Source organism: Saccostrea cucullata, unplaced genomic scaffold, assembly GCF_032062105.1.
Source record: "Saccostrea cucullata isolate Sc308-1 unplaced genomic scaffold, CSIRO_AGI_Scuc_v1 ctg4257, whole genome shotgun sequence".
Lineage (NCBI taxonomy): Eukaryota > Metazoa > Mollusca > Bivalvia > Ostreida > Ostreidae > Saccostrea > Saccostrea cuccullata.
The window spans coordinates 1,759-28,827 of record NW_026931668.1 but is presented as its reverse complement, the minus strand read 5'-3'; the positions used below and the strand labels follow the sequence as shown (position 1 = coordinate 28,827).

The 27,069-nt window shown below is 32.9% G+C and overlaps 2 protein-coding genes and 1 long non-coding RNA gene across 3 annotated transcripts; 2 read left to right on the top strand and 1 right to left on the bottom strand.

Moving 5' to 3' along the window:
• Positions 1-910: 910 nt before the first annotated feature.
• On the top strand, positions 911-4,888 carry LOC134233262 (microfibril-associated glycoprotein 4-like). Its single transcript, XM_062715242.1, has 5 exons — positions 911-1,106; positions 1,435-1,571; positions 1,754-1,850; positions 2,231-2,398; positions 4,629-4,888. Exons 1-5 carry the CDS (start codon positions 911-913, stop codon positions 4,886-4,888), a joined length of 858 nt encoding a protein of 285 aa, XP_062571226.1.
• A 13,652-nt stretch (positions 4,889-18,540) lies between these two features.
• LOC134233261 (uncharacterized) lies at positions 18,541-19,798 on the top strand. Its single transcript, XM_062715241.1, has 2 exons — positions 18,541-18,862; positions 19,584-19,798. The coding sequence occupies exons 1-2, from the start codon at positions 18,649-18,651 to the stop codon at positions 19,796-19,798; spliced, it is 429 nt and encodes a 142-aa protein (XP_062571225.1). The 5' UTR covers positions 18,541-18,648.
• A 2,698-nt stretch (positions 19,799-22,496) lies between these two features.
• Positions 22,497-25,233, bottom strand: LOC134233260 (uncharacterized). The gene is made up of 3 exons (XR_009984948.1): positions 24,605-25,233; positions 23,927-24,507; positions 22,497-23,857 (listed from the first exon to the last, which is right to left on the bottom strand). It is a non-coding gene; the product is annotated as an uncharacterized LOC134233260 (long non-coding RNA).
• Between the last annotated feature and the right edge of the window lie 1,836 nt (positions 25,234-27,069).

Here is a 27,069-nt window from a genome sequence, read left to right as displayed (position 1 = left end):
AAATTAATAAATTAAATATAATCTCGTAGAAAAAATATAATTCACAAAGCAATTAATATGAATCACTGATTCACTCAGCATATCTTAGTACAGTTGATTTTTCGTTGATATTAAACCTAGATTATCTGCAACTTAATTCCAAAACTTTTATTCAACACATTGTCTAGCCTCAAAAACCGACACTTATTGATAGACTGTTGAAATACCCGAAATACGGGCACACAGTTACAGGTTTCACCAATTTCTGCTTCTGATTGGTTTCTGTATCTAAAAATATATATTTGCGGGCGGCAAAGATGCACTTGCCACGTCCCATTTTCCGTTGTTCGTCATTTCGAGAAATCCAGCGCTGCCGTTACTATGGAGGTCGGAAAGGGGTCTTTTGTCGTATGAATACTTGACTTTCTTGATGAAAATGCAGATATTGTAATAATCATTTCTAATAAGAAAAAAATAAGTACCAACGTTCAATTTACAATATTTATAAGTGTTTAATTATCTAAAGTTAATTAACTTTTTTTCTGACATTACTTTGAATGCGACTTTTATTCCAATTTGTGTTATGTAAAATGCTCACACTCATAAAACCTTGATTTGAATATTTGGAATTGCAAAATCAACATTCATGGTAATTTACATCAAATTCAACAAATCAATATTTTAATCAATGAAACATTCAGAGTATATAACTATTAGGCAATCATTTTCAGTAATTGATGTATATTTTGATATTTATATTTGGCGTTAGGTATACTACATAGCAAATTTCTACAGTTACCCCACAACGCAGCCAGTAGTTCTAAGTACAATTTACAATATGGGCGCTCTCTGTGTAATTATTTTTGTTTTGGTCTTTTCAACCGTTTGCCAGTCTATCATTATTTCGAGGAAATACACCGCGCAACTGGAAATGGATGATAAGAAGTCAAATGAAGACCTTTTAGGAGAACACAACTCTACATCAATTATAGAGTGTGCAGCGCGTTGTCAAAAAGAGTGTAGTTTCTATGGGTTTAATCCCAATATGAAGAAATGTCGTACCCACAAGAAGATTTTTACGTCGGGGAAGTCTAATGAGAGTGGATGGAGATACTACTTAAATAACGGTATATATAATTTTCTTTATTTCATTTGAACAGAAATTCAAGAAATTGAAGTGATTAGAAATACTAAGACAAGACTATTACTTAGTATTTCTAATCTCTTCAATATCTGTAATAAGAACATCCTTCACAAAATGTACATTGTAGTTAACTAGCTTAGCTTTAATGAACGTTTTAGAGCTATAATGTATCCTCTTGTATATATTATACATGGTATAATTCTAGTATGATTTCTTTTAGTTATCTTTGTACATTGTATTTACATAGTATGATTCCAGTATTATTTTCTATTAGTTATTTCTATGCATTGTAAGTTTGTTTTCTTCTTTAGTTATTATCATAGACTGTAAGGATCTTCAAGCAGATGGATACTTTAATTCAGGGGTGTATGAAATCTACCCCTCTGGGACCATTACAAGTCCTGTCCAGGCGTACTGCGATATGACCAAAATGGGTGGGGGATGGACGGTTTGTTGTTTATTTTAACATTAGGCCACATTATACAATTATACAATTTATTTCACACTCAATGTTTTTGTTGTTTAACAGAATATAGACTGGATTAATATGAATGTTTTTAGATTATATCATAACATATCAATCACACAACTGTTTAAAACAATGATTTACTATACGTGTTTAATTTAAAGGCAATTCAAAAGAGAATTACTGGATCCCTGAGCTTTGACAGGACCTGGACAGAATATAAAAACGGATTTGGTTCACCAGAACAGGATGTCTGGATTGGTAAGTGTAAATTTTTCAAATAGGATTTTTTTTTTCATTCCTTCCGAGTTTTTAAAAAAATAATTTTGTTTTATTTTTGTGTCAGGTGATAGATTAAAGCGTTATAAAGATCTGAATTTAATACTAATTTACGAATTTAATACTAGCTAATATGTGGTCTACGACATCTGGATATCATGTTAGATTGATATTTAAAATAAAAAGAAAAAAAAGAACAGAAAAAAATCATTTAGCGGCATATTTTTTTATGAGAACAAATTAACCATTTCTGACTCAACCAATGACAATAATTTGATTGTTCATTACGGTAGGTAAATATTTATAATAGAATTAATTGTGTTGCAATATGCCTTAAGCTGAATTAACATTTCTTAATACAGGAAATGACGTAATTCATCAATTAACAAAAGAAAACCCATCATCTCTGTATGTGTCCATCTCTCTACAGAATGGTACAACTCTGTATGAAATGTATGACGGATTCTCTGTCTCCGATGAAGCTGGAAAATATCAACTCTTTCTCGCAGGACCTGCCACAAGAACCTTGGGTAAGAGTATTCATGTTAAGTTCTTAGAATTTGGTTCAAATTACGAATAACATCATAATTATACGTTTCTGTAATGCCAGATTAAAAAGTTGCTGTATAAAAGGGGAAGACGTTTTTTTCTGATATTCTGTATGCAATTTTGTTTCCACTCTAATTAAACATGTGTAATATTTCAGAATATCATTCACAGGTACAATTCATATCAATTTTATATTATACATTTTAAATACAAATATTTTAGCAAACAAATCAAGTAATTACAATTGTTCAACCATTGTTATTCAGCTAGGGTTTCCTGATAATTTTAATAGTTCACATTTTATCTGCTACAGAAAAAGATGTTTACAGAGTAAAATTGATCTTTAATATCGACATCTTCACAAAAATTTGATGTTCAAAGAAAAATATGTGATAAGAATTAAGGTTTTCTAAATATTGAAAAGATTGTTAATCAAAATGTTCCTTCCCTTTCTAAATTACGAGATACATAATATATTTACCTCCATGAAATGAATCTGTAAAAATAAATATGTTTTACATATTTAATATGTATAAAGTTGCTTATCGTTTACTATCGAAAAAACGCCAGATCCCTTTTTTTAGAACATCGAATTTTACTTCCCGCATAAAAATGTACTCTGCCTAGTTCATGTTTTATATTCTAAAATTGGAAATGAATACATTTTGGAATATAGGTTATGCATGTTTCTAACTTCAATTTATATTTTATGCAGCCTACATTTACATGAGGAAATGATCAAGTTTAAAATTATATCGTTTTTGTTTGATTTTTATCCAACTACAAGTTTCCAAAATATTCGCGACTATCGTCGCCATCAATTAGACGCATGCCTTTTCACACATATCAAAGCGGTTTGATGATCAAGACTCATTTCCATTGTTTACTTTATATATTTCCCGGGAGACAATTGATGGTTGCATCAATGTTTACTTGTCTTAAACGTTGACAAGTTTACGAAACTTTGATGATAAAAAATTATTTTGATATTTTTTCAAATAAACAGTTTAAAAATCCATATTCAAAACACCTAAACGCGTTTCACATTTACATTATCTATGCTTTATTTTATGAAAACATATAAAAGCGAGCGCAGCGAAGGCGACGCCAAGCGCCGCTCGCGTAGCGAACTCAATAGACTAACGTGTACGAACAAAGGTAATTCGGTTTGAAATCTTCACAGTGTTCCAAGAAATTTTTATCTCACCGTGTGAAAAAATTCCAAACTCCCAATAATCCTTTGCGGTGCATAGCAACATGGTGGCTGAAATATAGCAACAATTTACTTACTTGAAAAAAAAAATTACAAACAACGATTTAATGCAATCTCCATGTCACAAAACTATCGCTTGCGTTTTAAGTCAACAGGACTTTTTATTTGACGTCATACTTTCAACACTTAAACGTATCGGGTATTTCCGATTTTGTCTGAAACTTCTGAAAAGTTCGGACTCTCGATCCCGATGTTTCAACTAATAGCTTTGCCCCGTTCTGTCTGTCGGTTATTCTTTTCTATTCTTTTTTATTCTTTTCTTTTTTATAATGAACTGAGAAAAGGCAGTGCAAGTAAAAGTTGTGTAAATTTTTTTGATAGTAAAGAGCTGCGCTCGCCCCAACGGTCGCACCGTAGAACATATTATATTTAAACATTAACAGGTACACCATATCTTATATTTTTATATTAATAATTATGAATGATTTACTCCATATTGCATTTCATACATTTTTAAAAGCACGGTCTCTACCATATATGAATATTTCATTTATTCATGTTTTCTGATATTTCCAGTGCTCTTTATCCCCCCCCTCCCCCCTCCAAAAAAACCTTACTTTAGAAGTGTATCGCTCCTGTGGTTTATTGTTACATTAGAAATGATGCTTTGTGAATTGTGCAGTGTTTTCTTGACTTGTATATCTATCTCTCTTTACAGGAAACAGCACGTTAAACTGCGTATTTCAGACGTACTTCAGTATTACAATTAATGTGATATAAATTAATAATTATTATCTCTGTTATATATACTTTTTCTAATTCTGCAGGTGCCAGTATTAAGACACCAGGGATTCTAGGACTGAACAAAATAAATATTATCTTTTTTTACAAGCACCTAAAACCGTTTATCTTAGAAGTAGCTCAGTTTTATTTTTGACAACTAGATTGAAGATATTTACATCATTTCTCTCTGTGATTCTTTTTGTTTACTTGTACAGGTGACAGTATGTTAGACACCGGTGATTCTAACAGAGATCTGTCTGGGATGTATTTTTCCACCCCAGACAGAGACAATGACAGGTATAGTGCTAACTGTGCTGATCTCAGTTACATTAGAGGAGGCTGGTGGTTTAACTACTGTGGCTTCGCTCACCTTAACGGTCTCTGGTCCTCAGAGTCCTGGCGCTGGCCATGGTATCGTACAGTAATGGTGGGGATATCAGTGAATGGGACTACCATGATGATCAGACGTCACTAGGTAAACATCATTAAATCGTAATAACAACATTGTTTTGTTTTTGTATTACTGTGAAAATTTCAGTTATAAAAGTTCTTTTTTAAATAAAAAAAATATGCTGTTATACATTTATATGTGAAGTATATTAATTAATTTTTTTTATAGACGAAAGGCCATCCATGGATTGTGCAAACCTTCAAGAGACGATTTTAAATTAATTTTTATCGTTGATTTTTTTTAATATTTAACATCAACTAAGAATCATGTAAACAGATCTGTCCTCGGTAAAGGAAGGGGGGGGGGGGGTAAACTGTTCTGTAAAGCGATACTGAATGTATTCAGTAAAAGGTGTACTTTATATGTGTATATAAATTTGAAAATAGAAATATTTCGTTCTTTTTTACAAACACTGATAAATGGAGGTGTCGTGACGGAACATTAGGATGAAGATTACTTTATTGTTAAACCTATTAAGGTGGAACCTGTTTAATCCGACACATAGGCAAAATACGTTATTGCCATTTAATTTTATTTCTCATATATTTATTTATACTTATGTCCTTGATATTTACACGCACCAATACTACACCTTGTTCATGTCGACATATATATTGGTAATCTGCTCCCTGTGTAAGTCAGATAAAACAGATTTCATTGTAATAAAGATTTTAAGACGATTACAGAAAACTATTTATTATACTTGATGTTCTTGTTTTGCAGTATAATGCATCTAAAATCATGCTTCTCTAAACGAATAGGCCTATATTTTTTCCATCCATGCAGTATTTTGAATGGATGAGCATTTATTATCAATTAATCTACTATACAAGACCTGCTTAAATGGATATTATTGGGTTTTTTTAAAATCAAAGATAAAATAAGCTAAAAAGATGAAGTAAGACGTACTGAATAGTTTTTTCCACAAATCTAATTATTCCATAGATATATTTAAATAGTTTGCATTTAGCGTGTGGCAAGAAACGCAATGTCACTAGATTCGCAATGATACTATATTATGAGCTTAAAGTAAAAAAAATCACATTTTCTGAAAATCAATATCTTTTATTGCTACAGATTATCATTTGAAAAAGAAAAAGATAGGGATTTTTCTGCTCTTGAATGCACATGATACGTCATCGTCGACTTATATCGATATTGTATTTTTTTTTTTTATTTCAGAACATCATAAAACAGAACTGGGGTGAAAAGGTTACAATGTGTAATATGTGTTTTATCCTGACGTCACAAACGTTTAATGCCGTGCCAGAGTAAAGTTATCAGTGAAAATAAAAATATAAAGTTATTTAGATTGATCGTTACTTACGTTATAGGGAATTCAAGTTTACTTAACAATAAAAATTCAAATTTGCAAAACAAGACAAAGACTAAAAAAAAGTAAAAATATAAAAACTTATTCATTGTTTTCTGAAAGATGTTGTCTTATACATATCTGCTTTTGCAAATAAAACTAAGCTAACATTAATTTATATGTTTGAAAATACCTTTGTAAGTAAGAGACTACATCTAATAAAATAATAATTCAAATAGTGCTTAAACAATGACACAAACATCGATATGTGTGTTAAGACAAGTCATTCTCTATCATGCGATGTGTAGGGTATGGTACATATACACATGTATCCCCCTAAAATATAGATTACAACTTGGAATTTGTAGTCAAACAAATCGTAAAAGTTCTTAGGAGCTAATGATAAGAATTCAGGATGTGTTTTTGAAACAAAGGTCCTCTCGTATAGCAACTTATGTTGGATGTTGCCGTTTGCAGGTAATGCACCAAGGTCAATATAAAACTAGTTTCGGTACCAAAAGAAAAGTTTTTCAAAATGAATCTAATTTTTATTGTAAAAACCATAAAATCAGCATCAGTTAAATAATTATGACCAAAGTTAAAGATTTTCAAAAAGAGGTCAAACTGGACAAGGCCAATGAATCAACGTAGATGATACCAAGGGAATTTCAAAAAGAATACAAAGGTGAAATATAAAAGTCAAAGAATCAACCATTCATAAGTTCTAACCAAGGTTTTTTTTAAAGGGTCAAAATCAGGGGTCCAAATAATGGATTGAAATATTGTATTCAAGAGAAGTTCTTACCACAAGAGAAAAACCAGTAAAGTAGTAAACTCCCAGCACTAACCGCTCAGTGGCTACGGTCATTGTTAAACTTTTTTTCTTTTTAAAAGAAGTTCACATCCATCAGTTCAAGGTCAAAACTTTTGGTTTTCAAAAAAAATATTGTCAAAAGAAATGAGCAAGAAGTGTGTGATATAATGATTCTTAAATAACAGGTGCATAAATATTATAATATCACTGTGCAAAATAAAATTTTATACGTATGGGGAGAAAATTATCCGCACAAAAGTATCGAGACGCCACAATATAATGTACATTCTGTATAATATACATTCTGTCTCTATGCTATCCATAGTTTTTTTTTATCATTAGGATAAATTTAGATCTCTTCTGAGGCATCAGATATTCTAAATAAACTTAAGAAGACTCATTTTAATTACTAGTATTAAGACGTTTTTACACCATGCTTAATGAAATTAGAAAGAAAATAATAGGTAAAAATGTTTGTTTAAATTTAAAGAAAATGAAACATTATATAACAAAAAATTTTCCTGGTTCCTAATAAAATGCAGAATCCCCACAAATAAAGGGGAGTTTAAGTCTGTCTTCTCCTTTATCGTATAGTTTCTCTCAGTCACCCAGCGCCACCTACCGTCGTTATGATAAGTTAAAAAGAGGCCAAAGATTGGGTCAACTGTTGTCTCGCCCTGGTCGTTAGGATTCCAGTTCTGATACGTCACAGATGTCCAATTATCAGAAATGGGACTTTCATTGTCGTCAAATTTCTAAACATTGGCACGAAATGCAAATAAACCGTTGAGATGAACTTGCGCAGAATGAACGAGAAAAATGTTTTCCAAAAAAGACCTATATGTTTGATACACTTCAGAGATATATATTTACCAGAATAAATGAGAAGTGTTTTAATTATCTAAAAGATTAAAATCAGACTTGTTGAAGGCAAATCATCTATCAAACTATTTATTACAGGTGATCAAACTTAAGTGGCATCATTTGTGGATGAAAAAAATACCTATTATTAAATCAAATGCAATTTAGAGTAATTAAAAAAAAAAAATGTTATTGTATTTTACAGCATTTGATAAAATTGAAATGATATTTTTAATCAATTGTTTAATCATATTCCCATAGGTGTATGGGTTTACGCCTTAAAGCCTCACTAGAATCCACAGTATGTTATAAAAAAGTTTTTAATTAACATTATGTATATGTTCAAGTTATTCTATAAGTAGATTGTTTAAATACCCGGATGTAAACAGTTTAAAAGTAGAAAATAAAAAAAGAGCTATTTATTTGAAACCTTGATTCTATGTCAATTGTATTCTTTTTTCTTTCTCATTTCAATTTCTAGCCTTATATGGTGTATTTTTCAGTTTAGGAAGAGTGTATATATATATATATATTTTTGGACTTAAATCTTTTTTATATATCCAATTTGAATGACTGATATGTTTTACTTAAATCAAAACAGCAAATTATAAGAAAATAGAGTGCAATTGTTTAAATTTCTTGAATTAAAATTTGATGATATAATCATGTCAAGTTATTCCTCTTGTCGCATGAAAGCTTTTTATCTTTTGCGACATGAAAAGACATTTAATTCATGAAAGTACAGAGAGGCTAAAACAATAACTTTATTTTATTGAGTCAATTAACGTTATTAAATTAACGGAATTTCATGACGTAAAAAAAAAAATTATGTAAGCTTGAAGCATTAGGAGAATAAGAAACCAGGAACATACGTATTCTCATTTTTAATATTAGTATCATTGAAAGGGGGGTATCCTTATGCTATGTGCATGAAATATAACGATTGATATATAAGTCTTATTCTTTGATTTTAATGCATTATGCAGACAAAAAAAATCGATTCTTGAAAAAACACGAGAGAGAGAGAGAGAGAGAGATTTTTATTTTTGTGTATATAGGATACCCGTGACCTTAATATTTTGCTGATAAGTATAATAGGAAATTCATTTCATGTTTTTTTAATCAACAAGAATTCAGATGAGGAGAAAAAAATAAACAAAACATGAACGAAGTTCTCTTTGTCACTACATTTATATATATATAAAAATTACAAATATGAATATTTAGTTGGCCTCTTTGCAAAACTGCAATTTACATGGATCATTGGAGATTTATTTACTATAAATTACTGAAAAAATATAAAATTGGTACGAAGAGTAGCATCAGTTAAAAGTACATATTATAGCAATTTAATATCAACTAATTCCTAGATGTTATCTGAATTCAAGTGTGCGATGACAGTGATATTGTTCTTTTTCCGTTTATTTTCGAACATCTATAAAATAATTCACGGTCCTGTACAATTGATTGATGGATCAATCAATATCAAATATATATCAAATGTCAATCACCACATCCGCAGGTATCATAATCAAATCCCAACAGCATTTAATCTATAGAGAGATTATTTTTTCTGTCTCAGCTATGAAGGAAGGGACACAATTTTAAACTAACAGTTAATAAGCGTTGTCAAGAAAACTACCAAGAGGTATAATATCATGACTTCCTTATTGAGATTTCCTGATAAATTTCTCAAATTATTTCTCAACTGAATTGTAAATTAGATCAAAACAAAATTCAAAAGTTACTGTGATACAATAAAAACATGTCTTTTTTAAAACTGTCATTTCAAAACTAATCAAGAAAGTTTATCAAATGTAATTTATTTGTAAAGATCATGAATTAAAGATACCTGAAAATCGTAGAAGGTGATGTTGAACACTGATTATTGTCACTTCATCAGTGTGTATTCAAAGCGAATTTTAATAGATTTATGACAATTACTTGTAGCTGAATTTCAAGAACATGATTTTTGTACATGTTTTTCCTTTCATACTCAAACAAATTTTACAATCTGAAAAAATCCCCCAAGAGAAGGCAATATGCTTGGTGAATAAAAAATTATATTGCGTGATTAAGAAAAATGTTCCTTTCACATACATTTTAAGTTTAAGCTGAAAACGATACGTTAAAGGAATGTGTCTGCCATTAAAGTACGTATTCTCGCTATTTAGGAACATTTCATTATTAATAAAAGTCGCGTGATGTAGTGGTGGTGGTGGCGCACGTCTTGACCTTAGACACTTTTTTTAAAAATCTTTATGCAATAGTTAATAAAAGTTTACGTTTACCAGTGGTTTAGTAAATTATCAAACTTAGTTTTCTTTAAGAAGTCTAAATTTCCCGAGAAATGAGTTGAATGCTTTCTTAACATACCCTAGCAAACAAGGTGATGAAACACAACTTTCAGTAGTATCATTTAAAGTCCTCATTTTGTAAGATCTATGATCAATACAATGACCTTGTCAGCAAGTACAAGTTATCATTGAGTCTAATGCTGTCTCACGTTTTGCATACTAAGTGATAGTCAATTTATTTCTTAACCATGGCAAGAAACATAATGGCCGGTGTAATCGATTGGCAGGGGACGCGCTATCTTCCATGGCCTCTTATCCCGCCTCCGATGTTTCATAGATCCGTGTATTCTCTCCTCCTAGTTGGTATTGTTTTATGGAGTTTTTATATTGAATTCTGTTTATTATCTCCATATGTTTCATTATCAAGACCTTTCGTATTGTGAAACCAACGGGGACCAAGATATCTACCATTTATCCTTTAAATGTAAATCGTTACAGTTGAGAGATCCCTCATCAAAAGTACTTGAAGCATTTGACGTCAATCCTCGTTCTCCCAATTATCACTGAAACCGTCATGCACTCAACTATACGCTTCTTTAAATAGCTACACTAAAAGGTTTTGTTTACGTTTCTGGCATGTGTAAAATGTATGAAAATCGGCAGTTAGTGAAGTAAACGTATTCCTATCTTTTGTTACACTGTCAAATTTGCTTACATCAATTTCTGGCGGTTTTTCAATTTCATTTTTGTCCAGCATGAGTAGATCCTCAGCTCGTGGTGTTAACACATTGCCGCGATGGAAAGACAAGCTCATTTCCTACTATTTTTTATGACGTTTTACGCATGGAATACACCATTGAAATATGAAAGCCAGAGCTCATATGATCAAGGATTAAATTTAGGAAAATTTCCCAAAAGTGCCGAATTTCAAAATGAAGGTCAAAATGTCTAAATATACGTATAGTGAGAAGATATTTGAGTTGTAAGTTTCCTTGCGAAGATAACGAGACACTATAATAAAACGTACATTCTGTTTCCAAGTACATGTTATTCATAGATTATTTAAAATACTGAGGATGGATCTAGATCTCTTCCGAAGAGACGAATATACTATAAACCAACTGCTGTCTCGCCCTAGTTGTTAGGATTCCAGTTTTGATACGTCACAGGTGTCCAGTTATCAAAAATGAGTCTTTCATGGTCGTCAAATGTCAAAACATTAGCACAAAATGCAAATGAATCGTTGAGATCAACTTCTGCAGAAAAGGACAAGAAAAAATTAAATCATCCTCAAATTTGAAAATATGAGTTGATGCTTTACATCCCGCATGCTCTGAAAAATATTAAATTTGATCTGCTGTATCAAATTCAATAGACATTAAAAGGGAATGTTTTCTCTTTTTTGCGTCGTGATATAGGTAACGATAGAATATTTTCTGACGAGCATAAGCAAACCTAGGCCAAACTTTATTTCAATTTGAATAACAAAGGAACATAATGTTTATGAATGAAATTAGAAATTAACAATTTTGATACGCAGATTTAATGTTCAGTTTTTATTTTGAAGTTTAAAATCAAATTTGTAGAAAGCAAAAAAAAATATATATATATATAGCTTTTTTATCAAAGGAATAAAAAAAATCTACATAATTTTTCATGAAAGAGTATCAATTCTTTAATCAAATGCATATTAGAAAAAATTGACAAAAATATTCTTTAATATTGTATTCATTTGATAAAAATGAAAGCATCGAAGGATGTGGAGAAAACGAACAGTATTCAGCAAGCTATAAATAAATTGTTAAATTATATACACAGATGTATGGAGTTTACGCCCTAAAACCTCCAAAGAAACAACAGCATGCAATTAAATTGTTTTGTATATAGTCAAGTTATGTGACAAGTAGATTCTTTAAATACCTGGATGTAAACAATTAACCATAAAATGTATTTCATTCTTAAGTTACCCGGATGTATGCGGTTTACGCCTAAAAACCTCCCATACCCGTCCCAATATCAGACCAGAAGCTCTCACCCGGCTCTACGTCACGTGACGTCATATAGAAGATGATGCCCTCGCACGTGATAGGAATGACATTTTCCTGTTGATATTTGGCGGGAGAATTAACGAATGGTAACCAGTTACTACAGGCTGGGTCTTCTACATCTATGTTGTAAGTTCCATCAGTCCCCTGTTGATATTTGGCGGGAGAATTAACGAATCGTAACCAGTTACTACAGGCCGGGTCTTCTACATCTATGTTGTAAGTTCCATCAGTCCCCTGTTGATATTTAGCAGGAAAATTAACGAATGGCAACCAGTTACTACAGGCCGGGTCTTCTACATCTATGTTGTAAAATCCATCAGTCCCCTGTTGATATTTGGCGGGAGAATTATTGAATGGTAACCAGTTACTACAGGCCGGGTCTTCTACATCTATGTTGTAAGTTCCATCAGTCCCCTGGTGATATTTATTTGGCGGGAGAATTAACGAATGGTAACCAGTTACTACAGGCCGGGTCTTCTACATCTATGTTGTAAGTTCCATCAGTCCCCTGTTGATATTTGGCGGGAGAATTAACGAATGGTAACCAGTTACTACAAGCCGGGTCTTCTACATCTATGTTGTAAGTTTCATCAGTCCCCTGTTGATATTTAGCAGGAGAATTAACGAATGGTAACCAGTTACTACAGGCCGGGTCTTCTACATCTATGTTGTAAGTTCCATCAGTCCCCTGTTGATATTTGGCGGGAGAATTATTGAATGGTAACCAGTTACTACAGGCCGGGTCTTCTACATCTATGGTGTAAGTTCCATCAGTCCCCTGTTGATATTTAGCAGGAGAATTAACGAATGGTAACCAGTTACTACAGGCCGGGTCTTCTACATCTATGTTGTAAGTTCCATCAGTCCCCTGTTGATATTTGGCGGGAGAATTATTGAATGGTAACCAGTTACTACAGGCCGGGTCTTCTACATCTATGTTGTAAGTTCCATCAGTCCCCTGTTGATATTTGGCGGGAGAATTAACGAACCAGTTACTGCAGACCATAACTTCTACATCGATGTTGTAAGGTCCATCGGTCTACTGTTAGCTACCTTTGAAAGAATAAGATCAAAGTTTTTCAGAAGTAATTTAGCGTACTGAATATATTAGAATTAAAAGAATCTAAAATAACAAGCATTGTGAGAGCATTAAATCCATAATACTAGTCCCCAAGGGAAAACTGAGACCTGTTCAACAGGGCAAACGTTCGCGAGCGCTCTTAAAAAATCTGAACATCTCCAACAGAAATGTTCGCGAGCGCTCGGTAGGTTGTTTCTGTTGTACAGGCCTAAGGTCCCCTCTAAAAAATTAAAAATCCACAAAAAATATTTTAAAAATCATCGACAGGAAACACAAATTAAACTTGATCTTAATCTCAATCTCATCAAGTTCAAGTCACAAAATTAGCTCAATATATTCAAGATTAAAAAAAAAGACAATATCAAGAATGCCTGTATGGTTGAATTATGATATCGTTTTACTTAACAAACTTCAAAGTATGTATCAATTAATTCAATTTTAGAAATCAAATGCGTATCCGCTTATATATAGTTTTCATTTTATGAGAGACACATTTTACATCGGATCTTTTTTATATATATATATTAGAGATAGGCTGAAGTATCAATTAAGGAGATTTTTTTATCGGATGTATCCTGATATGGAAAATAAGCTTTACATCTAAAATATAGTTACATGAGAAATAGGCTGGATATTTAAAAGATATACAAATTTTTAACTCTATCTCTCTATTCCAGACAAAAAGAAATTGGAATGCTTAAAATTTATTTATTGTTATACGACAAAATCAAACGACTCAAGATAAAACACAAACCACTTTCGCATGAAGGCACTCTGCATATTAGTAACTATTAAAACTCTATATTTTTATGAAAACAAGACAGGAAAGGAAGAGTAACTCTCAAACAATTTACCGTATTAATTTTTTGACACAAGGTACAAAGAAAATGAAACTTTGAAATTGTATTAGTAAACACATGCAGATTTTTTAACTAAAAGTCTCGCGATCGTTCTTGAAATATGTTTTTGCAGATAATTCATACGTTTTTGTTTGTAAATAAAGAAATACAACTAAGGCACAAAACATAGGGTGGATTAGATATTTCCTCCATTTTAAGATATTATGAACTAGTTTTAACGGGTAAAAAATACAGTCTTCTAAAATGTAGAAATAAGTTCATTATTTTTTACAAATGTCGAGGAAAATGGGCAATTTTTATATTTTTACGAGAGTAATGAATTTCATTCATTTTGTTTTTTTTTATCTGGTATGGATGGTTTTTTTTAATGAAAAGCAAGACGTACGCGGACGCCGGATATTGTAAAAATAAAATCTTGGAATGACCTTATGTTAGATGTAGACTTTCATGTAACGTTTATTGTGAGAATATTGTTTATAAGTATCTGATTAATCTTTATATCTGTATAAACATAACATTTCTTTTAAATTTCCAATAAAAATCTAATTTTTGATTAAGATATTAACAAAGTGATATAAATTGCCATTTCATTTGCTTTAATTCAGAAAAAGAAGACAAAAACAAACAAACAGTAATTAATGAGTTATCTCTCCTAACAGGATGTTAGTGCACAATAATACTTATAGTTTTTCTTCTCAGCCTCAATGCCTCATTTAGATATATATCCCGAAACATAAAAAAACACATTTGTTTAGATAACACTAATTGAGTGGTCTGTAGAATTGATGTAAAATGTGTAACCTTATCACTATTACGTAACACTCATTGAGTGGTCTGTAGAACTGCTGTTAAATATGTTGCCTTATCACTATTACGTAACACTAATTGAGTGATCTGTAGAATTGGTGTAAAATGTGTAGCCTTATCACTATTACGTAACACTCATTGAGTGGTCTGTAGAACTGGTGTAAAATGTGTAACCTTATCACTATTACGTAACACTAATTAAGTGATCTGTAGAACTGGTGTAAAATGTGTAACATTATCACTATTACGTAACACTCATTGAGTGATCTGTAGAACTGGTGTAAAATGTGTAACCTTATCACTATTACGTAACATTAATTGAGTGATCTGTAGAACTGGTGTAAAATGTGTAACCTTATCACTATTACGTAACACTCATTGAGTGATCTGTAGAACTGGTGTAAAATGTGTAACCTTATCACTATTATGTAACATTAATTGAGTGATCTGTAGAACTGGTGTAAAATGTGTAACCTTATCACTATTACGTAACACTCATTGAGTATTCTGTAGATTTGGTGTAGAATGTGTAACCTTATCACTATAACGAAACACTAATTGAACGGTCTGTAGAATTGGTGTAAAATGTGTAACCATATCACTATTACGTAACACTAATTGAGTGATCTGTAGAATTTGTGTAAAATGTGTAGCCTTATCACTATAACGTAACACTCATTGAGTGGTCTGTAGAACTGGTGTAAAATGCGTAACCTTTTCACTATAACGTAACACTAATTGAATGGTCTGTAGAATTGGTATAAAATGTGTAGCCTTATCACTATTACATAACACTAAATGAGTGGTCTGTAGAATTGTTATAAAATGTGTGGCTTTATCACTATTACGTAACACTAAAAGAGTGGTCTGTAGAATTGGTGTAAAACGTAAAGCCTTATCACTATTACATAAAATTCATTGAGTGGTCTGTAGAATTGGTGTAAAATGTGTAGCCTTATCATTACGTAACACTAATTGAGTGGTCTGTAGAATTGGTGTAAAATGTGTAGCCTTATCACTATTACGTAACACTAATTGAGTGGTCTTTAGAATTGTTGTAAAATGTGTAGCCTTATCACTATTACGTAACACTCATTGAGTGGTCTGTAGAATTGGTGTAATATGTAAAGCATTATCACTAGTACGTAACACTCATTGAGTGGTCTGTAGAACTCGATCCGGTTGTATCAACATTTAATGGATGATTAAATCTTCATTAAATTGATTGTTTTTAATGTGTCATTAAATTCCGTTGTATCAATGTTTTAATGAACAGATCGGTGCATTAAAGCATCATTAACTTCTCTAATTTTAATGAACCCAAGAGGGCTTCTTTAAACGTTCATTAACTATGGAGGTCAACGTAATGTTTGGTCAGTTAGGTAGAAGGAGGGCTGATAGAGTGTTTAGAGAACGTTTTTCTGTAGAAAACATGACTGACGAGGACATCCGTAGGCGATATCGCTTTGGAAAAGACTCGATTAAACAAATCGTAGAGCTTCTTGATCCAATTATCGGCCACAGAACTAGACGGTCACAGGCACTATCAACGGAATTACAGGTACATAACTGGTTAAAAAACTTACTTGTCATACAATGTATTGTCCATACAAAAATGGTCAAACACCACTATATTGTATAGGCCTACCCCCATGCATTCCCTTGTTTTGGTTTCGTTGGTTACGTCACATATTGCGTCACCCGACATTACTCATAGATAACCCAAGAATAATAAATCAGGAATAATTTATAATAATAATACATATAACTATACCTAAAGTGGATTTCTTATAATGTTTTTATTTATTTATTTATTGTTTTATTATAAACAGGTGAACCGTGACGACAAAATTCTTGATTGATTCTAAGTACAAGTTATTCCCCTTCGCTTATCAAGGCACAAAGGTGCTTGGAAACTTACAGTGCCTCTACTATATACATGTATGTAGTGGGGGAGGGGATAACTATGTCTTTGTATAAATCTTAAATTATCTTATCTTATATATTGTATACATAATTCATGATTGTTCTCCTTTTTTTAAATAATAATTTGTTTACTGTCTTCACCAATCATGGGTCTTAAGTATGCGTTTTTTGTATTTTTTTAGAATAGCATAAATTTTAACAAATTTCATTGTTAATTTTTTACCTTTTCACCTTTTTTCGTTAATTGAAAAAATAAATTCATTTTCATCAATCCTGCGTGTTTTATGATTGTTTGATTGCATTAATTATTTCGTCTTCAACAGGTGAATTTCCAATAAAGTGTTTAATATTCTGAACGGATTATGAAACAAAATCTGTTTTGTAAAAAATTAATATGAACTGGTTTTTTTATGATTTTATGCCGGTAAATCGATAGAAAAATTAGATTTGATTGAATATTATGAACTTTGTACCGAAAAAAAGTTTAAAAACGAAACTTATTTTTTTAATTCGGTTACTGTAAACCAACTTTTATTCGCGTGCGAGAAATTTCCGCGAAGTTCGCGAGAGCCTCGTCGTCGCGAATATTTCTCGCCGCGAACCGGTTCTTAAAGTCTATGTGTCTATTAAAAGGGAACCTAAATAGGCTTTTATCGGGAAAATTAATCGTCGCGAACTGATTTACCCCTGGCAAATCGCGAAATAAAGTCGTCGCGAATAAAAGTTGGTTTACAGTATTTATTTCGTGATTGATCAAAGTGATTCTATAAAAAGTTAAAACTAAAATCTAACATTATGATTTAATTAATTCTTCCAATTCATGTCACAATCTCTTCCGCTTTTAGAAAAGTCGGATTGGAAAAGAACACACTAAGTTAGCCTACATTTCATGGCATAAAAAAATCCGACGAACTCAATATTATTTAAATGGTACGTGTTTATTAACACACATTACAGTAATATCGTTTCCGATACACTTAAAACTAATATGACTCATACATATTATTTGTATTTTAAAAATTCTCAACAAAACCTTTCCCAACAATGTCCCTTAAGGTAAAACCCACTCAAAATTAAGGATTATTGTAATGTATTCTTTCTTGAAATAATAAGATTAACATCTTACATGTAGGTCGATCATTAACAACATAATTTGTCACAAAATACATGCAAATTTGTAAAGTTTTCGAATGATTTCTTTTTCGACAAAATGTTCATATTTAGACCTATATACGACTTTATTTCAATTCTTTAGGTACTCATTTCTTTGCGATATTACGCTAGTGGGAGTTTTCTTGAAGTCGTCGGAGATACTGTTGGAGTGAACAAGTCTACTGTTTCTCGAGTCGTCCGTAAAGTTTCTAGAGCCCTTGTTTCCCTGGCTCACCGGTTTATCAAATGGCCTGAAGATGACGAGCTTGCCATCATAAAAAAGAATTCTTTAATTTGGCTGGATTCCCTGGTGTCATAGGGCGTATAGATGGCTCCCATGTACGAATCCAGGCCCCATCTCAAAATGAACCAGCGTCTGTGAACAGGAAAGGTTTCCACTCAGTAAATGTGCAGGCGATCTGTGATTTTACAGGTGAGAGAGTGAGAGCTTTTCTTTGTTATTTTGAAATCTAAACTGTTATATTTTACTTTAAAAGAAGAGCATGATTTTTCAGGCCGATTTACCAATATAGTAGCTAGATGGCCCGGGAGTACCCATGACAGCCACATATTCCGTATGTCAGGAATAAGGCAGACTATAGAAGAGAAGTTTTACTCGATTAAGGATGGGATTGTTCTTGGTGACAGCGGTTACGCATGTAAAACCTTACCTCATGACCCCGTATCTAAGACCATCGACACAGGCCCAGGAACGCTTCAAATCGGCCCATTCGAAGACCAGGGTGACCATTGAGCGTGCATTTGGCCGGCGGAAGAGGCGATTTCACCTCCTCCATGCAGAAATACGGATGACACCGGAGAGGGTCTGCACAGTCATTGGTAAATGTACATAACAAGGCTTGAGCAGATGTCTTTATTTGATAAGCTGAGTAACATATTTATTTAGCATTCGCAAGTCAGGCAGGTAGCAACAGGGGGAGGGGGTGCCCCTTTTTTTCCCCAATACCGTATAAGTAGAATTTTTAGCGAGGATTTAATTTTGGCATTATTAGCGAGGGTGCCGAGATCGCTAAAATAAAACGTCGCTTAAAAATAATTAATTTAATTTGTAATAGCTTCTTTATTGTGCATTTTAAAATCGCTAAAATAACATCTCGCTAAAAATAAATTACCAGATTTTAAGGACAAATCGCTAAATTTGCGTCTCGCTAAAAATTCCACTTATACGGTATTACTATTCATTGGAAATATTCATTGAAAGACTGGTTGCCCCCCCCCCCCCTTGATACTACAGGAAATGGATATCAGGGAAATGTAGTACTGAATACAAAAAAAGGTACTGAAAGAAGTCGGCATTGAAAAAGAGTTGGCCTATACACCCCCCCCCATCCCGCTCTCCACCACGAAATAGGATTTTCAAGTTTGGACAGTCCCCCCCCCCTTTTTTTTGCTTTTCATCTTTTTTAGGTAAGCCAAAAAAATTTTCTCTGGCTGCCCCCCCCCCTCACTTTCAAAAACGATGCTACGTGACTGCAAGTAATAATATTGGCATTATTTAGATCTTGCCGGGTTAACATATGCATACATATCTTAATTTCAGGAGCATGTGCTGTACTTCACAATCTTGCAATTCTATTCCGGGAGCCACTTGTAGACGAAGATCAAGATTTGGACGTCGATGGAAATATTCAAGGGCAGTACAACGGACCCGAGGATGGGAAAAACATCAGAAATTACAATACGCAACATTATTTTTTAAGAACGTGCATGTATTTTATGTGCATTCAATTGAACGACATGAAAACAGTTAGTTGAGGTGTTCATTGGTATATACACTGGTGTATAGTGATTGTATTTTATTCATTTATTGTATTGTCATTTCTTTATGAATATTTATCAATATGCAGAGCTTCATGGAAAAAAAAAATGATGACAGTGAGTAGAATTATTTATTAAAATACTGAGAATTCGGCAACAGAAAGTGTTCTCTGATATTTATACAAACACTTTAAATGCATTTGTTGTTTCCAAAATCCTAAAGTTATATTTGAAGTGAAATATCCATCTATATGAAAAAGAAGAGAAAAAATCAGTCAATCTTCAGAAGACATATCCAATTCCCGTCTGAGCTTTTTGTTCATCAACCTGTAGTACTCTGTTGGCTCCCGTAGTTTCAGCTGTTGTTCCACCAAAACTGCGTACTGCATTTGAGTCACGTTTTCAAGTTTTACCCTCTTGCGCTGACCAATATTACCCACCTTTTTTGACCTATAATGCATGTGTTTAGAAAGTAACTATTGATGCAAGATCGAACTTTAACATTCTTGTTAAAATTTGCTAACATACCGCAATGCATGCAATCAAGAATTTCTGTTTAATTTTACTAATATTATAAACATGTATAAATATGTAATAACTTATTACATGTAATTAGTAAATCTAGGTCACTACACATACATGTATACGACAGGTAAGTGTAACCACTTCTATTGCATGCAGAACTAAACATTGTAATACATAATTAAGTTGATTAAGCTATTTACTGAATCAAAAGACATTCATTTACGCAAACTTTTCACAATTTATTTTTTTAGGAATAATAATTATACTTACATGTTTGGCTCTATGCTCGTCAACGTTGTAGTTGGCATTTCTGCTGCAGAAACGTGAACCTCTGCCGCCACGGTGACCACGTTTTGCGCTGGATCTGACAACTCATCGAGGACCTGCTCTTCTTCCTTAGGTTGATCGCATGGATTGGGATTGAGCAATTCCGTTAGCATACACACGGTTTGGGGGGAGCCCAAGATCTGTATGTTGCTTTAGTCTGTTTATTAAAAAAAAGATAATTCTTTTGTTTTAATTCTCTGTTTGCCATTACTCTCTAAATGCAAACACATTTCAATTTTACAAATAGATTGGAAGAGTCGAGTCCGAGGTGGAATGAAAAAGGGGCCGGGGCCGAGGAGGGGGTGAATTTGAGAGTAAACGAAAAATAGTCTTAGACCCCTATACCCCTAATCTCCTGTTACTGTTGACGATATCTATACTGGTGTCTCATTATATCGCAGTACTTAATTCTTTTGCATAAAAAGTATAATTTTAAATTTTTAATTTAACTTATATCAAATGATATTAATAATTCTAACTATAGCATAACTTTTTAGTGTCAAATCATTTTCCAAGCTAGCATCGTTTTATTTATGGTCTATTTTTAAAACAGGAAGTCTTATTTACCTCCAAAGTTGGAGAGTCTCATAGTATCGCGGAATGGGAAAACATGGAAACTTGTGGTATAGACTTCACTGTTTATTTTTTTATTTTACGATGTAATTCTACATAAAAAATAAACAATTATATACACTACAGACTTTCAAAACACGAATTTTATTCTGCATTTTATTATATTATAGATTCAGTGGTCTAAATATAGTAAAAACGGGAACTGAAATCTGTAAATTTACGTTTTATTTGAATAAAAACTTTTTTGACGCATGTTCCATTCTTTTTAGCCATCACAAAAATTTACATTCAGATGACAGACAGATAGTTTTATCCACAAAAATGATATGAGCTATGTATTTGATTTTTCGGAAAATACCGCGATACAATGGAACCCGCGTATATTTATTTCAACATTTTCTAGGTATTGTTATTACCCCCCCCCCCCCCCCTCCTTCCTATTAACAATAATTCAATACTTTTTTTTAACATGTTTGGTATGAATGTAAACTTACCAAGTGATTGTGTCTCAAACCCGGATAATCCAGTGAATGTCGGCGAATCTTTATACAAGTCAACGATCTTCTCACTGAAGTTAGATAGAGGCTTTGCGCAGGGGCCTCCCCCTGTCTTTCTTTGGGAAATTTTGCTAAGGCTGTACTCTTTCTTCGCCGTTTGGTGCATGTTTGTCCATTTAGTTTTTATTTATTTTGTTGAACGGCTTGCAATCCCCAAAGAATTTATTTGCGTGGTGATGTCCTCCCAGGTTTTCTTCTTTTTTTTCGTTCGTGATACTGTTTGTCAATTTACTGTTGAGAATATTAATATTTTTCTCCACTAATTCCGTTAACAACTGAATCTCTTTCGTGTCAAAATTCTTGCCGCGGTTTCTCATCGGTTTAGATAGCTGCTCATCTGTCATCTTTAGACTTTGTGTTGTTTTCTTCAAGACGCTCGCAGAATTGATAAAATGACGTAATTTCTATTTTTGTGTCATAATTTAAACGAGCGACCATTTTGGTGGAGTTTTAATTGATCTTATTTATTTAAATATCTATATATGATTTTTACAAAAGAAACGCCTATGGACACGCCCTTTCCGGAAATGGAAACGCAATGCTTTTTGGGATATTCTCCTAACATTAATTGATTTTAATGAATTCTTAAATATTTAATGATTTATTAATTAATAAGACTATAATAAAGGTTTTGTACAACACAATTTAATGCCTTCATTAACTAATGTATCATTAAGAATTTAATGAATCATTAGGCTTAATAATTCAATATTTACACTTGCAAATGTTTTGTCCTATATAAACATTACTTGAGTGGGTCGTTTTTACATTCCAATAAAACAGGTTTGGGGTCAAGAGGTCATATGATAAATAGCGCGCATGAATACATTGACCTCCTCAGAACTGGGTCACTACTTTTACTACGAACGTAAACAAACCCGGCTGAAATCAAATACAAGGCGTTGAAACACAATGTCGCATTAAAAATAAAATAATTTTAATACATAAAATAAAATCTGTTCAAAAAAACTTTTTTTTACATTACAAAAAACTTTTTTTTATTCATTTATCATAATACACGTCTGCTTTCAACCCCCCCTACCAAAACAATGGATGAGTTTGGCGATTTTGACCTCTGTGATAACGACCCATTGCTGTATCTTCTGTTTGACAATGATATCATGGCCGCTCTGGATCTCCCTTTTATGGCTCCAGCAAGCGTTGAAGAGACTGAAGAGGTCGAGAAGGAGCTGAAAATGTCTGATATGGAGGGACTTCCTAGCCCTGGTATGCCTGCCCCCCCTACTAAGAGATTCAAGTCCATGTCTGAGGAAAATTTGAAAGAATTTGAGGAATCCAGACAATCTGTCTCAACAAAACGAAATACCCAATGGGGAGTGAAACTCTTTCAAGGTACATAATTTTATGTAGTGCTTAAAAATAACAACAAACTAAAACAAGGAGTATAAATAATAAATAAATTGAACCAATGAAAAAAAAAACAATGCTGATATTAATATATCCTTGTAAATAAGGCAAAAGCATGTTCTACGAGTATGTTTACAGTAAAACAATACATTCACCAGCACAAAGGTATACCAGATTTTTCTCTGCAGTCTACAAACAGATGATTGTTTAATAAAGAATTAAAATGTAGGCCAACAGCTTAGCAAGCAAGCAAACAAGCAAACAAACAAACAAACAAACCAATACAGAAACTAACATATCAATATAACAAATCAATCAAACAATGCAACATGCAAACTATGAAACAGAACAAACAAAAAATTTTAGAAAATAAATAAATAATGAAATCAAAATCAAATGTTGAAATAAATTCCCTTTACAATTTATAGATTGGCACTTGGAGGTCTTTTCCGATGTTCTTGATTTCAAAATTGTCACTTCTGAGATCCTTGCTGAGAAATTGAGGAAATTTTATTGCGAAGCCAGACCCAAATCAACTCCAAAAAGGGCGGCAGAATTAACGGCTGCACAGGCAGAAAATTATCACAAGAATAGCTTAAAAAACCTCCGTGCTGCCATCAACAGACACCTTCAAGATTTAGGAAGATCAATAGATATTGTCCGCGACAAGGAATTCAAAACAGCGAATTACACATAAGATGGAATGCTAAAATCAATGACAAAAACTGGTGTATCGAGAGCTACAAAGCACAAATCAGTAATTCATCCTGAAGACCTTGAACGCATATCTTCGTATTTTCTTTCGGCTCCGCATTCCCCAATTGTCCTTCGCCAATGCGTTTGGTACAATTTGTCTATCCATTTAGTTACGCGTGGCTTAGAGTTTCACCATCAATTACAGATGGATTCCTTTGAATTTCACAAAGATGAGAACAATTTAGAGTACATTACGCTTCGACATGAAACGCAGCAAAAAAATTTCCAAGGAGGAATCGGATCAGATGAAGCTCCTGCGGGAAAGCGGATCTACGAGGTTCCTGGCAGTGATATCTGCCCTGTGAAGATGCTGCGCTTATTGATGAGCAAGACGGAGCCCAGTGCTAAAGGTCTTTTTAACACATGCTTTAAAGAAGCCCTGATGAACTCTGGATCTGATCTGTGGTATACATCTAAACCTTTGGCGAAGAGATCTTTCAGTGGATACATGGCGGATATTTGCAAGTCTTCAAAATGTCTCAAGTATTACACCCCTCACTGCTTGAGAGCCACTGCCATCACTGCCATGAGCGATCATGGCTTCGAGTCCCGACAGATTATGTTTATGAGTGGGCATCGCAATGAAGCTTCTTTGAAAACCTACAACCGAGAATTGTCCAATGAACAAAAACGCTCTGTAAGCTTATGCATGTCTTTACTTACAAATCCTGATCTAAACCGCCATCTCAACACCAACCTTTCGTGCAGTACCTCCACTTCGACAACCCCATCTGCTTCTTTTTCCGTTTCTCCTCGTAAACAAGACAGACCTTTCTCCCCCGTTCCAAATGAAAATCATCCTTCTTTCGATGCTAGTTCTTCTGTATGCACCAGAATGTCGTCTGATTTTCTCTCCAAGTCCGTTTTCAACCAGTGTGTTTTCAACTTCAAATAGACGCCTTGTGACCTCTTTACGTCAACGGAAGTAGTGACACTCCGCAAAGTTTTATTCGTATTTCTTATAATACACATTAATTCTCTTGTAATTTTTCTTCTTAAGAAAATATATTGTAAATGTGACTTAAACAACTGTTTATTTTTTAATCAGTATTAAATAAATAGTTGCATTACCTTGGAACTATTTTTTGTTACGTCATTTTAACTGAAGCGCTTGTCTAGGTCAAAAAAGAGGAATGTATGGAAACGCGTTGTGGGCAAAAACATAGCAACAAGTGTAAATATAAGAAATAAGGTATCATTTTTTGAGTTATATTGGGATGTAAAACCGGTTGGCACATGATCAAATCTTCCATAAAGCCCTTCGGGCTTTATGGGATTTGATCACGTGACCAACCGGTTTTACATCCCAATATAACTCAAAAAATGATACCTTATTTCTTAATTAAATTAAATGAACCGTTGATACAACAGGGTCCTGGTGTAAAATGTGTAGCCTTATCACTATTACGTAACACTCATTGAGTGGTCTGTAGAATTGGTGTAAAATGTGTAGCCTTATCACTATTACGTAACACTCATTGAGTGGTCTGTAGAACTGGTGTAAAATATGTAGCATTATCACTATTACGTAACACTCATTGAGTGGTCTGTAGAATTGGTGTAAAATGTGTAGCATTATCACTATTACGTAACACTCATTGAGTGGTCTGTAGAATTGGTGTAAAATGTGAAGCCTTATCACTATTACGTAACACTCATTGAGTGGTCTGTAGAATTGGTGTAAAATGTAAAGCCTTATCACTATTACGTAACACTAATTGAGTGGTCTGTAGAATTGGTGTTAAATGTAAAGCCTTATCACTATTACCGATAGAAGCCTTGTCTGATTTTGTTGAAATTAAATACAGCTGATTCCTTATTTTTCGCGAGTACTCATTATTGGAAATGGGCTCTTCAACGGCAAGCCCCGAGGATAATGATTCTCGAATGGATAGTTGATCAAGAGATTTTACATTGATTTCAGAAATTATCTAGTTTCACCTGTCATGCTTCTCGCGAAATTACGCAATAATTAAATCCACGCATATATTCAGGAATATACAGTTCCTGGTTCATTTTCTTTATAAAGTTTCATTGATATGGAAGATTAAAAGGCAGAGTTATGACTCCTGATGATGTTCTGAAGCACCTGACTGGTGAAATTAACATTAGACATACGATCCTCAGATTTGATATTCTCAAAACTGTAACTGACTAGAAACATAATTGTATTGACGCAAGCGTCAAAAATCGGCGTCAATCCAAATAATTGTTTTAAATGAAGCAACTAAAGATCGACTGTTCAAAGTGATCTCTTTTTAAAATATCTTATATTCATCTGTTAAGGAATCCGATCCATAATAACTCAGATGTAATTAATTTGAAGATATAACATATATATATTGACTGAATACTCGGTATATGAAGACATAATCTTCATGTTTTAGTCTCAATATGTAAGAGCGGAATGTGTCCTAATTTTTTACCTTCACCCGTCGCTGAAGAGTTATCCCCTATTACTTTTAATCAATAAAACTCAATTTAAAAAAATTGTGAAAAATAATATATTTATTTTTTTTTTATTTTCTTAATAATTATATGTATCTTTTCACCATGGCATTTTTTGATATTCATAGTATTTAAATTTTTATTTTAAAAAATCTGCTTTTCCCCATAGACCTCAATGCATTCGTTATTAATAAATTACTGCTGAGGTAATTATATTTTTGAAAATTTCCCATGGAAAATCCTTTTCTACCTTAAACTGCTTTGAATTAGTCTCAGAGTATCAAATATAGCATGGATATTTTAGGTTAGAAAATTATGTCCTTTTATGGATCGGATACTTAAATATATATCCAAGTGACATTAAACGCTCGTGCACGAACCTGCATGGTTTTCATAATTATATAATTCTTGTTTATTTTTAAATGTATATGTATAAGCAAAGTATCCCTGGTCCTCTGCGTCAACAAACCGTGGGCTTGTATAATTTTAGGTATTTACATTAAAAGTTTAGAATTAAAGTTAATGTTACTCTACAACTAGATATGCAGTGTAGTTTTAATTTAATAAAAACGCAACAAATATGTGGGGCTCCTTGCTCTCTCTTAGAGGAAAAAACTAATCTCCCCTTAGATCCGCCACTACATTTCTTCTCTTTTAGTTTCTTTGAGGTGTAGCGGGAAAATTCTTGGCACATTGTAAAACGCGTAATATCCT